Consider the following 13,821-nt stretch of genomic DNA (forward strand, 5'->3'; position numbering starts at 1 on the left):
GACAACAAATTTCTTTATTACGATTTCGACACGTAAATTAATTCACATATTTTATTCATCCAAATCAACAGACAACTGCATTGTTAGTTGATATCTTTTTTTCTAATATTGCACTTCATTTCATCGGTTTATTAATGTAAAAAAACTTTTTTTTACATCTTATCACAATTGATGCCGCTCCCCAAGTTACCTTATTTGGATGATACTTATGTAATTTTGAGATTTTTTAACCCTTTCCTCGACTCCTTCATTTCCACTTGGCTCGTTTTCATGAGAAAAAAACGTACAACATTTTAGCTCCTGATCAACGAAACATTAATTTGGTCTTTTAATTTCCAAAGTTATTCAATTTTTTTGTTGTATTTAATTTTCACAAATTTCCAAGCTCACAAAAATATCAATTTTTCAATTTTTTACATTATCTCAATTTTTCGAAAAAATGTTCAAATAATGTAGTTTAAACATTTTTTTATCGTTTTTCTATTTTTTAACAATTTTTTTTATAAATTATATGGAAGCATTCCATTTTACATAAGGACTCACGATTAGTTTATTTTCTCAAGATCAATTCCTGTGAAGAAAGACCACGAGAAATCCCAATAAGTTTCCCACAAGATAAAATTTCGAGTTGTCAACAAGGTGAAAACTTATATATTTTGAGGACTTCTGGTACCAATGGAAATTATTTTGCGATAGAAATTTTTTTTTTTTTGAAGTGTAAAGGAAGAAGCTAGGAGGGGAAACATTCAAAAATAAGAATCATTCCATTCCTCATATTCACACTTCGCATATTTCATATGCAACATAAAAAATACACACGTAATAAAATAAAAATCATGAAAACCACACAGAAAAAAAATTATTTGTGAATGTAAATCAGTAATAAAAATAACCACCGGTTTAGGTTTAACCTTTGTAAAAATGTATCAATTCGGAAAAAATAATTGACGGTAATTTTTTTTTTTGAAGTAGGTAAACGTCGGTAAACGAGACAACTTAATAAATAAATCAAGTTTCATAAATGAAAGACACAAATTCGTCCTTAGCAAAAAATATACGAATGAAAAAACAAAATCAAAATTGATATGAATTTGATGAGAAAAAAATTATTGTATCGTAAAAAAAAAATTATTGGTAATCAGAAAATTGTACTTTTCAAGCTCAAATCGTTTCCAGTGTTTTATAAATTTGGTCTTTTCAAATGCACACAACGGTAACAAAAAATTTATAAATGTTATCAATATTCCAGCATAATTTTTAACGTTAAAATAAAATCACAACAATAACGAAACGAATACCTACAAACGAAAAAAAAAATCTAAGAAATTTACACGAAAATAACTCGAATTGGGTTTCGTTTATTTTTAATCGTAGGAAAGGAAAAAAAACAACAAAATAACAATGGAATGTTGAACTGAGCACAATATTTTTTTTCCATTTTGCATTGTCGTGAAAAATCAAACGACAATATTTCCAATCGTTGAAAGTTACTCGAGAAAAATTTTCAATACGAAGCGTTATTTTTATAATAATACTTAAAAATTGACGATAACGCAACTTACCATGCTAGAATATTGGAAACAAATACCTAATTTTTTTTCCTTATATTTAATCGCAAATCTTAGAATACTTTCATGACAATAAAGAGTGGTATGAGTGAGAAACTACTATCGCAGTTTCTCGAATTTAAACTGCTCGAAAAACAAAATCTACACACACATAAAAAACAAAACACAACGAGACAAGTCAAATGAGAAAAATCGAAAAATTCTACTACGTAGGTTCCACTTGCACCATCTCGATTACCTATTCTAACGTAATAAAACAACAATAACTGGATATACATAGGGCTATACGGTCCAATCTACTAAAAGCAATATCACACACAATCATTTACGTGGAATTTTTCTATCACGTAATTCTAAACAAGAAAATAAATAAAATCGGTAACAATGTAAAATAAACTTTAAAAGAAAATCAACGCTTTTGCAAAGGTAAAAAAAAAATATTTGTACGACGAAATGCCTTTTACTACATACATTCACAATCACACGCAGTTCGTACAGTAGGATCACTCGCTCTATTAAAAAAATCCATCCCTTCCGAATCTTCGAATCTAAAAAATACGGCCGTTTTGAACGGCTACGTAATTCATCGCTAGCTAATTCGTATCTTAGACGTAAAATGTAAACACAAAATTAAGTACAATTATTACATACGTTTTTTTGTACACGCTTATGACCGTCGATATTCAGCAAGGGGATAATAAAACATTAAAAATATCGATGGAATTGATGATTACACACGCCAATAACAACAGCAAGATAGCTCAACGATAACCAAATGCTGAAAAAATGCACCTTTTTTGACTCGAAATCACGGTACGTACTTTTATACTTCCACGAGGTCGATTCGATTTCGTGATTTAGTTTCAAACCAACGCGCCACTCGCAATACTGATCGGCTACATGGCTATTTTTCTTCATCTTCCTCCATCGGTTCGACCGAGATTTCCGGCACCATGTTTCTGTAAACAGAAAATAATACAGGAGTTAGGTAACGTTGGAGAAGAATTTTATGGTGGTTGATTTGTCGCTTGTTATTGCGCTTATTCAACCGGATTATTTTTCGAGTACATATTCTCAACTTGCTTGAAATTATTTCACAGACTTCTGTCCGTGTTTACATGATATCAAAAGTCGGAAAATGAAAAGATCTCCCCTTACCCCTCTTCTCGATTTTTTTTTCAATTACTGGAAATAGAAATAACATAATCCATACAAGCATGAAAATTTTCAATGTTCCCAATTTTAATGAAATGAGATCAAAAAGTACAAGAAATCCCATGAGAATTTGTGAAGAAGTGAAAGGAGGAAATCCATATTATCAAATATTTAATATACCTAGTCTTTTTTCTTTTCAATTTTGTTTTTTTTCTCTTGAAAAACTATACTAATTGAGATTTTGACATTTTTTTCAATTTTTTATTTCTTTTTTCATTTAGCCAATGAAAAAAAACATTAATAGATTTGAAACAATTTTCAAGTTTTTATTGGGAGGGGGGGAGAGGAGGATTTCAAGTTTTTTTTTGGATGGAGGGGAGATTATGCGCATTGGAAAAAAATATTAATTTCTTGAACTAAACGTCGAACTGTTTCTCAAATTTCAGCGAAAATCCTACTTGTTATCCTTTTAAAACATTTAGACACCTCAATTCCTCTGAAATAAAATGTTAACAATTTCTTTAAAAAAGTTTTCAAACGTATTTGAAGGGAGACAATAAGAAAGATGAGACATACAAGATCAAGATAGAAAGACCTTCACTTTTCAGCAAGTCTACCGACGTCATTTGGCAACTCTTTTAATATGGGCAACTTCCCAAAAACGCAGGATACGTTGCACTCCAGAGGGGAAGAAGGCTGTTGTATGTACATAGAAAAATATAATAAAATTTTTAGAGAGAATTCATCCCTATCATAAACACAACAATCAATAGATCGCAAAGTTGTCTCAAATTTTCATGTTTTTTTTTCACGACTTCAGGGGATCAGAAAAATTTTTACGCTGAAAAAGAGAGAGGGGGGAGAGAAGAGAAAATATTTGGTATATTGATCTCAATATCGTAAAACAAAAATACAAGTTATTCTGTGCGATTTTTCAATCCTTTAATGATTCAAAATTTGAAGGTGGGTTGCTGATATTTTTAAAAAATCAATTTTTCCAAATTTTCCAGTTCTAACAGACCATTTGAGAAAAATTTCCAGATACCTGTTGTTCTCAAGATACAATTAGAGAAAGAACGAGAAAAAAGGACCAAACATCGTTTACGTAATGTAAAGCATAGAATCGTCCAATTTACAAGAGAAGGGGAGGGGGAGACTTTTTCCAACATAAACATTCGCGTAAAATAATCCTTAAACCATAATTATCAAACAAATTAATTCTCTGCTTTGGAATAAAAAATTCTTACAATTCAATGAATTTCCAGCTTTATTAAAAAAAAATTAACTTACTTCAAATTGGCTGAATTTCGTTTATTCATAGACAATGAGGCCATCGCAGAAATCGCTTCGTTTTCTTCGCATAATTGAGCCTCGACCGCACTTAAAGCCACCGTATGGGCTAATTTTTTAAGTACGGGCCAATGTGAAAGCTAATAAGGAAAAAATTGTCACGATTAAGAAATCGACATAATATTAAAAAATAATAATTAATAATACCTATTTCCGAAACACTCACTTGTATAGCGATAGTTTTTTGAAGCGTGTCTATTGCGTTTTGGCACGGATGTCTTCTCAATTCTTCTTCACTGACCGGCGACGAACTGCCGTCTAGAAGTGCTCTGACGCATTCTTCCGAACAATCACAAATCGCTGGTAAATCGTAACCTCCTTCCAAGGATAATACCACCTGGTGGAGTGAAGATAAAATTATTATAGGTCTTCCTATTCAAAAAACAAATGCGATTAGTATATCATGTGAATACAACTCACCTTTCCATCAGCCAATTGGGCCAGTTGTTGAGTCATGAATCCGAAACAAGCGGGCGAAACTTTATAACCACCTAGAGGAGGTGGATGGCCGGAAGCAGCATCGAATCCGGCAGATACTAAAATAATATCGGGCACGTATTCCTGCGGGAAAAAATCAGCAATACGATATTACAACGTAAAAGCGATTTAGTTTTCATAGATATCTATTTGTTTGAAATATTATTCTTACCCTAGCTATTGGCATAACGATCGTTCTAAATGCTGCCAAATATTCGGCATCGGCCATAGGTGGATTAAGACCTCCACTCCAGGCTACGTTGACGTTATATCCGAGGCCACTACCACTGCCACACTGTAAAAAAATCAAGTTGGTAAAATATTTTAATTTTATGATTATTTGAATTTTTCATCATACGTCAGACTGAGAAGAAGACGAAAGAAAACGCTACAACAATGAATTTTGATAATTTTTGTAGCTTTCTGATTTTTTGTCTCGTTAAGAAAAAAATCCGATCAATTCAAAACGAAAGCTCGATATTATATCAAATCTCTGAAAACTCTTACCTCTATCGACGCGCCCGTGCCGGGGAAGAAATTACCATCGTCATGACGATGAATAGATAAATACAGAACTCGTCGATCTTCGTAAAATATTTGCTGCGTTCCATTACCGTGATGTACATCCTTTAAAAAAGAAAAAAAAAACACATTAGGATAACTCGATTTTAAAATTTTAAAAATTCGTAAACCTCCCATTTAAATTTTAAAATTCTCAGCACGTGGAAAAATTCTCTTTCTTCTCGCATGCAGTTTCAATCTCGAATTTTTAAATCAAATTTGCCCAAAATTACATACACTCGATAAACTGTAATTTCAATTTACCCAATCGATGATCAATATTCTTCTATAATCGAGTTTTTGTTGCAATAATTTGGCGGCCACAGCAATAGAGTTGAAAAAACAAAAACCCATTGCTTGGGCACTTTCAGCGTGATGACCAGGAGGTCTGACAATAGCGAAGCCATTCTTGATATCACCACTGGCGGCTGAAACAAAAAACAAAATCGTTAAAAAATTCACGTTCAATGAACAAAAGCAATTTGAAGTTTAAAAAAGGGACTGGGGAAAGATCTTATTCAATTCAACTTATTCTTCATTTTTTTAGCGTACCTACTCGCTCAAAAAACAAGAAGTATGATGCCAACTTTTTCCTCTCCTCTCTCCTCAAAAAACAGAAATTGTTTTCCGGTGCAAATCAGACGAAAATAATTAAAAGTAAATATGTACCTTTAAAAGCGAGATCTATAACACAACCAACAGCCATTCTAGCTGCAGGGGCTGTATGTAATTCGTTCCAGGTAGTATCTGAATCGACGCCGATACCACCGCATGGTAATCTGACGAAACTTTTCAACGACAATTCGGATAGTTTATTTGCATCCAATTTTTGTCGATTTAAAGGAGTGGTACCTGAATAACCGAAAAATTGAAAGAAATTATTTCAAATGAGCTTATAAAATAAATTGTAAAATAGTAACACAAGAACACAATTTCAATTCTGGTCAAATTTACTTATTCCGTGCTATTACAGTAAAAGTCGCTTAATGTTATAACGTTTGTCCCAGCCCAGTTTAATAACATTAACCGACTTATAACACAAACCGATTGAACAAAAAAGTGACTTTTTTGCCAAAAATTTTTATATGGTCAATTTTTTACTGAATTTGTAGTCATTGAACTAACATTTTACAAAATTTGCGAGAAAAAGTGCTGAAAATAGGTTGAATCTTCAAAAAGTTATGAAAAAAGTATTAAAAATGATGTCAATCAGAAAAAAGACTGAAATTTCAGAAAAATTAGGCAAAAATTGGGCGAAAAAGTGTTGAAAACATTTTAAAATTACATAAAAATGCAAAGAACGCTTAAAAATCACTTCAAAATTATAACATTATCCGATGCTCTAATTACAATAACCGATGGAATTTCAATGTAATGAGATATAAAAGATCGGGACCGAACAGTTTTAATAACATAAAGCGATTTATAACATTAACCGTTATAATAATAAGCGACTTTTACTGTATTACAAAAATAATAGAATAACATGATAAAACAAATTCAAGCAGATCAGTTTTAAGCGACTTTCCATAGAAAAAAAAAACAAGTAAAAATTATTCATTGCTTTTCATTTATTTAATTTTTTGGAAATAAAATATTGTCTACGTTTCAAGTAAGAATATATTTAAAATTTTTTTCACCCTTCTCAGTGAACAGGGAGACAATTTTTCAATTTTTTTTTCAGAAACATCCGTTCAGAGGACACGTAAAAAATTAGTTAAAAAACCGCCATATCGTATTCATCTTTTCGTAGGCAGTTGAATTAAAAATATGAATGAAAAAATCCACTTCCCCTCCATTATTCTGAACGTAAACATGTAATTATCAGTAAAATTGAATTCGAACGGAAATAATCTTATTTCCGGGTCAAACAACGCGTATAAAATAAGTAAATAAATAAAATAATAATCTAATTAAAAACTCTTTTATCGTACCGAATAATAACGTGTGAGCTTCCGAATGGCAAGTTTGTAATTCTTCTAGGGTTGCTTTTCGGGACCGAACTCTGTCACATCTTTGTACTAAACCAGTTTCCACCAATCTTGCCCAAACACTTTGTAATCGCCCACCGTGTTCCGGATGACTAGAATTGTTACCGCAAATGCATGCGTGTTTCAACATCAAACTATCAAAAGCCAAAGCTGTGGTCACTTTATGAGGACTTCTGCAAAATCAAAAAAAAAAAACAAAATGACAACCTAGTTTTATAAATTGGACGTTTATTTAGTCTGTTTTAGGGTCAACTAACCCAGATAATTTAACAGAGGGTATATAGTGATTTACAGCTGACGCATTAAGAACAGAAGGAGCCCCAGCTTCGGAGTTTATCGCAACAAGGGGGCTAGAAAATGCACGAGCTAGTGGCCTAGCAGGATGTGATGTACCTGACGATGAACCTGTGAAAAAATAATTGAAATTAGGAAAATGCAGCTTGTGGAATATTTTGATGGGTAAAAGTTTGATCCACTTACCGTCGTTCACTTGTAATAAATTTTTAAACATATTTTCTCTGATTTGTTTCTGATTTGGAAACTGTTCTCCATTGCTGTCATTTTTATTCGAATTATTTCTACCGCCCGTTAAATCTATTACCTGTAGAGAGTAAAATCACCATTAGAAATACAAATACATACAATCGTGACGTAAAAAATTCCATTCTGAATAAATATCGTAGATAAATTACCTCGGACGTAATACTATCATCTTCCTGTTCTTCTTCGTTTTTATTATTTTGAGACACGGTTGTGTGTGACTGAGATCTGGTTCCAACTCTGGTCAGAACTGTTTGTCTAATTTGCTGTAGGAGGGAAAAAATTGAAAAAAAAATAATTAAAAAACACGAGTAAAACATCGCTTTTAAAATTTAAGTTAGCCATATTTTAAAATTTTCAACTCGGAAATGGTTATTTTTTTCAGACACATTCTCTAAAAATTTATCGTAAAACATTGACTAACTTGTTTCAGATAATTATGCGCATGCATCTGTTGCTGTTGCTGTTGAGCTTGTTGCTCATTGCAATCTTCATAATGCACACCTAGGCTATTGGGCGAAGATGCTGTAAGCATAGGGTGTCCTAAAGGTAAAGGAGCCGATTGCGTTCTCCCCAATGGACGGTGACCTTGTTTATTTAAACGCGCGTGCGCAACCTAACGACACCATAAACACCAAATGTCAATACATATGACACGTCATTTAAATTTTGAACAGTATGAGATGAAAAAAAAATCACAAACCTGAGAATCTGTGATAGGTAGTGGGGCTTCGTAAATGGAAGGAAAGTAATTTTGACGAGATTGTTCCAATGCTTGCATTTGCTTGTGAATGTAAGCCGGAGACGTAGGATTACTATACTCGGAAACCGTTTCGATTCCTGGTAATGTAGGATAAAAGGGAAGGGTTGAAGGAAGAAGTTGTCCCGTTAAAGGCATCCCGAGCCTAGCTGTAAACGCAGCTCTAATTTCTGCCTCGGATACCGGAGCTAATCGTTTAGCATTTTCCTGCAGGCAATCAAAATTCCAATAACTCCCTACTCTCCAAAAATTATTCAACGTGAATAAAAATTTAACCTACCGTAGAAGAGGGTGGCCTTCCTAATGAGATATTTGGTAATGAGGGACTACTGTATAAAGGTACGTCATTTACACTTCCAGTACGGTCGTTATTATTAGTTAATTGCCCATAAGGAGGTTCTACTTCCTATAATCGATAATAAAAAACACCACATATGTGAAAATCAACTCTCATAGTCAATTCAAAACAGAATACAGATCAATAGATAGGTACATAGTACATACCTCTTGTATGGGCGTATTTGGACCTCCGGACGGCGAAATTTGATTATTAGAAACAACTACTGGAGGCGAATTCGGCGCTGAATCTGAATTACTATTTGAAGCTTCAACTAAAACAAACAATAACAATATGAAAAGGTCGATCAAACAAGTAGGTAAATTCTCTCGACTCAAAAATGTTATTCAAATTTCTCGTTTCAGCAAGAAGATTTCTTAAGCTGGTCATTACACAATAGGTATAGGTACATATTAGTTTTTACTCGTTTTAGCGACAAAATTCTTAAGAATTTGATACAATAAATTAAACGTTCGAGAATTATCGACTATTATTTTCTATTGAAATGATGCGAGGATAACGATTTGATAAGCAGCTGTTTTATTACCGCTGAAGAATTCCATTATTTTTAACTACTTTATTCACATCTGATTGAAAATGTCATCAAATACATATAACGTATTACGAAGGTGATATTTGTATACGAAATTTCCAATGCATACGAATCAAACTCTGCAACTGCATCTTTTATCGTAATCTATACTAATCGAGTCGAAAGTTCCAAAAGTTATCGAATGATTGGGAGGAATACGAAAGTAAATGTGTATTCTGTCGCGTATTCGAGCACATTATAAAATAATCATACTAACCTGTCAAGTAAGACTTTTTTTTGTTAAACAATCGATCTTTTTTGCGAGCTATAGGACTGCATCGTCGTTCATAAACACGCTGTTTCAACCGCAGTCTTAGCAAATTTGGTTCGGAGGCTACATGCACATTATGTAAAGCATTATAATGTTATAGCATCAAAAAACCAAACAATATAGTTAATATTAATATGTAACTACGAGTTAATAAATTATCTAAGTTAAATAAAAAAGAAAAAAACTAACAAAAACGAAATTCACAAGTAATTATTTTATGCAAATTGCACATACATACAAGAGCAAGTGTACCTATACGTAGACAATTAGCGTTATCCACATTTGGGGAAATACTAAGTAACTATAATTTGAAATAATTTTTCGTTCGAAATTATCATGATTTTTTTATCGAATAAGTTTTGAATTTCCTATAAACACTTTTTTTCTTTATTAATCCTTCTCTCTATTATTCAGAAAAAAATTATTTTTTTCGATCAGATCCATAGAAATACTCTGAAAAGTCTGTTTTTGAAAGCATTATTGAGACTTTCTTTCCTAGACATCAGCTGTCCAGTTTCAATACTGAACAACAACCCTTCCTTTTGTTTTCATTTCCTTGGCATGAAACCGGTTGGTATTTTGAATTAAAAATTGCAAGAATCTGTTGAAGAGCAGCGAATCGAAAATTGGTCAAATAAAAATAAAAAAACTGTTTAGTCTACGAACGAAGATTAAAAATAATCCTTCAGAATTTAAATTCGCTGATTTCAAAACATTTTCAATCCGTTTAAAAAATATCGAACTATAAATTTTTTCAAATTGAAATTTTTAAAGATGTAAGGTACCTATTCGAATTAGGCAATATTTTAATAGTATGAAAACAAAAACCACACACATACAATAAATAACGCGCAAAGTTAGTGGTTTTTGTTACTTGAAAATTTTTTTGAACGCATGTTTAAAAAAAAAATGATAATATACACAAGATCTGCAAATATACCTGTTTTACGAAGAGGAAAATCATCGTCGAATTTTCCTAGCAAGGAATTCAAACAATATGGAGTGGTTCCACTAGCAACATTCGGCTCAGATTGTAAAATATTCCTGCGAAAAAACAAAAATATCGATCAAAATCAAAAAACTTATTAATTGAAGACCATTTATGGTAAGTATAAATTTAAAATACTTCAATAATACCAGAGGTACTTTAAGACGACTCGATCAGCAAAGCTATTTTTTTTTCAGCAATTAAAAAAATTCACCCCGAGCTCGAATAACGACCTTTTAAGCCGATTTGAAATGTACAACGTAAATTGTTCGAACACTTTTATTTCAAATCGATTCTTCGGTTTGGAAAACATTAGTCATTTAATACGAAACTCGCTTTTAATACAAATAAGTACCCTCGAATTTAAAACTTATTGAAAACATGTTTTTAATTCCTATCTTTTGGTATAAGTATATCATAAATCAATTTCCATCAGCCTACAAATGTATTTCGAGCCACTCAAAAAAATATATACGCAACATAACGTTTTGGAAAATAAACTGTCAAACGCACTATCGATATAAATGTGTTATTTTTAAACAAATCGACGGTTTTACATCAAAATACTACCTATATCAATATGTAAGTATATTACGTATTTTCTACCGTCGCATTTTGTAGAAATCTTATCGTGTGATAATAATATACACTCGATAACGTAGACATACTGAAGCTTCATTAATGAGAGGCCTTACAACTACCTAGTTGTTTATTGGAAAACTCACGTAATCATTCTTACACACTCGAGTTCACTTAATACACGTAGGATTCGAGAGATTTCGACTAGCACAACAATATGATTAATTATAAACTCGACAATAGGGGGATGATTATGGCAACAGATACGTACCAACTTCGAAATTGGCCTTGAGATGTTGAATTTGATGCAGCTGCAGCTTCTCTTTGCTTTTTATTCAGTAAAAATCCCTAAAAAAATATTCAATTATGAATCACACGACATAAGAGTAAAATTTACCAATGTACTTAAATATAAAAATTTGAAATTATCTATATAACTTATTCAAAATATTTTCAAATTATTGCATTAATGCGACGAAAATGAACCTAATACCAAAATGTTTTTCAAAATTCCATTTTCAAACAACCACCAGGGCACCAAAAAAAAAAAAAATCGCAGTTTTCCAATGATAAATTTAAAATTGGCGAGAAGTAGGTAAAAACCTACAGGTAGCTTAGGAAGAAATAACTCTTGCTTCTCAGTTTTTACTATTTATTAGTGCAAAGCTTTTCAAACACCAAGTGTTCATCATCAGGCTTAAATCACTATTGAACAAAATAACCAAGTCTACAAGCTTATATACTAGTGTACAAGGGTGTGGTAGTTTAACAGTACAAGGGTGTGGCAGTACAAGGGTGTGGTCATGTGGAAGAGGGTGTGGTTGTAGGTGAGGATGTGGTAGGAGTCATGTCTTCAAGTTTGGTTTTAATAACAGAAAGTAGGATATTTTCTAAGGGTTTTAAGTCATTATTTAGTAAATTTGTTTTGTTTTTCTTCATGGCTATTGCTTCCCTAATGTTTAATTGAGATGGTTTATCTATTTTTTGTATGAGGTTCAGGTTTTCAAAGGAAGTAGTGTGGTTGGTGGCAATGAGATGATCTGAGAGAGCAGACTTATTTTCATATTTGTATTTAGCATAATAAAGATGTTCCTTGAACCTCTTTTTGATGTTTCTTTTGGTTTGACCTATATAAATTCCTTGGCAATCTTTACATTTGATTTTGTAGATGCCACTACAGTCTTCAGGTTTGTCTTTGTCTTTAGTGTTACCAAGAAGGTTTTTAATTTTGTTATCATTGGTGAAAATGGGTTGTATGTTGTGTTTTCTGAAGACTGTTTTCATTTTATTTGTGAGAGGGGGATAGTAACTGATCCTAACTCTTTTGACATCATCTTTTTCAGCAATAAAAGTTGTGGCATCTCTGATTAGTTTTTTGTTTTCATGTTTTCTTATAAGTTTTTGGATAGATGTTTTTGTGTAGCCAAGGTTGGAAGCAATAGACATGATGTTTTTTATTTCTTTATTTTGGTTATTTTTATTTAGGGGGAGATTTAAACACCTGTGTATCATGCTGTTGAAAGCAGCAAATTTTTGGTTCCAAGGCTGGAAAGAGTCTGAAGGAATGTAGTTATTGGTGTGGGTGGGTTTTCTATAGATATCAAATTCAAGATGGTCAGAATGTCTAATGATTAACATGTCCAGAAAAGGGAGTTTGTTTTGTTGTTCAAGCTCATAAGTGAATTTGATGGTAGGATAGAGACTATTTAAAGCATTGAGGAATTCCTCAATGTTGAAGTCTTCAGGAATGATACACAGGATGTCATCAACATATCTAAACCATGCTTTGGGAAAGTTTTTATTGTTCTTTTTGAATTTTGTCTCAAGGTGGCTCATGAAAAAATTTGCCAAAAAGGGAGATAAGGGGTTGCCCATAGCTGTGCCTCCTGTTTGTTTGTAGTAAGTTCCATTTATTTGGAAAATGTTTTGGGAAGTGCATAATTTTATAGTATTCATATAATGGGTTATTTCTTTTTTGTTGATATTTTGTTCTTTTAGCCAGTTTTCTATCATTTCTAAAGTCTCAGGAATAGGCACACTGGGGAAAAGATTTTGTACATCAAAAGATATGAGCCTGTCTGTGTCATTAATAGTAATCCCTTGCAGTTTTTCTGCAAGTTCATAATTATTTTTAACTTGAAGAGTTTCAGGAAAAGGAAGGTTTTGGAGGTTACAAAGGAGTTTTTTGGCAATGTTATAGGAAGGAGAGTTGATATTGGCCACAATTGGTCTCATAGGATAGTTAGGTTTATGGATCTTGGGAAGACAGTACATTTTAGGAACTTTAGGATTGGAAGGAAAAGGAGTGTTATTAAGGAAGGGAGTAGTTTTCACCAAACTTTTCACTTCTTTCACCATTTTATCCACAGGATCACTTTTTAACTTCTCATAAGGTCCTTCATTAAGAAGGGTTTCACACTTTTCCAAGTATTCATCTTTCTTCATTATCACTACGGTGTTTCCCTTGTCTGCTTTCATATAGTAGACACCTTTCTGTCTCAAGCTTTTGATGGTGTTGTTGTGGGGATGAAATGGAATTCTTGTTGGTTTATGGGTTTTGATGATGTCTACCACTTCTTTCTTTATGCTGATTTTTGTTTCTGAGGTCTCTCTCCACAATGAAGCATCCACATCAGAAATAATATCTTCAAT

The 13,821-nt window shown here is 32.4% G+C and overlaps 1 protein-coding gene across 6 annotated transcripts in view; it reads right to left on the reverse strand.

Moving 5' to 3' along the window:
- Nucleotides 1–13,821, reverse strand: part of HDAC4 (histone deacetylase 4) — a 57,126-nt gene continuing 43,305 nt past the window's right edge. For 5 of the 6 annotated variants that reach the window (XM_065344009.1, XM_065344012.1, XM_065344010.1 and 2 more), the window contains 19 exons: nt 11,441–11,517; nt 10,543–10,646; nt 9,549–9,665; nt 8,907–9,013; nt 8,683–8,808; nt 8,346–8,609; nt 8,067–8,258; nt 7,795–7,908; nt 7,583–7,703; nt 7,360–7,507; nt 7,046–7,275; nt 5,781–5,963; nt 5,376–5,539; nt 5,058–5,177; nt 4,723–4,845; nt 4,494–4,634; nt 4,240–4,410; nt 4,014–4,153; nt 1–2,527 (listed from right to left, as the gene is read on the reverse strand). In XM_065344009.1, coding sequence (XP_065200081.1) covers nt 2,473–2,527; nt 4,014–4,153; nt 4,240–4,410; nt 4,494–4,634; nt 4,723–4,845; nt 5,058–5,177; nt 5,376–5,539; nt 5,781–5,963; nt 7,046–7,275; nt 7,360–7,507; nt 7,583–7,703; nt 7,795–7,908; nt 8,067–8,258; nt 8,346–8,609; nt 8,683–8,808; nt 8,907–9,013; nt 9,549–9,665; nt 10,543–10,646; nt 11,441–11,517 — 2,697 coding nt within the window. In that variant the 3' untranslated portion in view covers nt 1–2,472. The remainder of the gene's footprint in view (nt 2,528–4,013; nt 4,154–4,239; nt 4,411–4,493; nt 4,635–4,722; nt 4,846–5,057; nt 5,178–5,375; nt 5,540–5,780; nt 5,964–7,045; nt 7,276–7,359; nt 7,508–7,582; nt 7,704–7,794; nt 7,909–8,066; nt 8,259–8,345; nt 8,610–8,682; nt 8,809–8,906; nt 9,014–9,548; nt 9,666–10,542; nt 10,647–11,440; nt 11,518–13,821) is intronic. The other variant, XM_065344013.1, reaches the window with a different exon arrangement.

Source organism: Planococcus citri, chromosome 1 (assembly GCF_950023065.1).
Source record: "Planococcus citri chromosome 1, ihPlaCitr1.1, whole genome shotgun sequence".
Lineage (NCBI taxonomy): Eukaryota > Metazoa > Arthropoda > Insecta > Hemiptera > Pseudococcidae > Planococcus > Planococcus citri.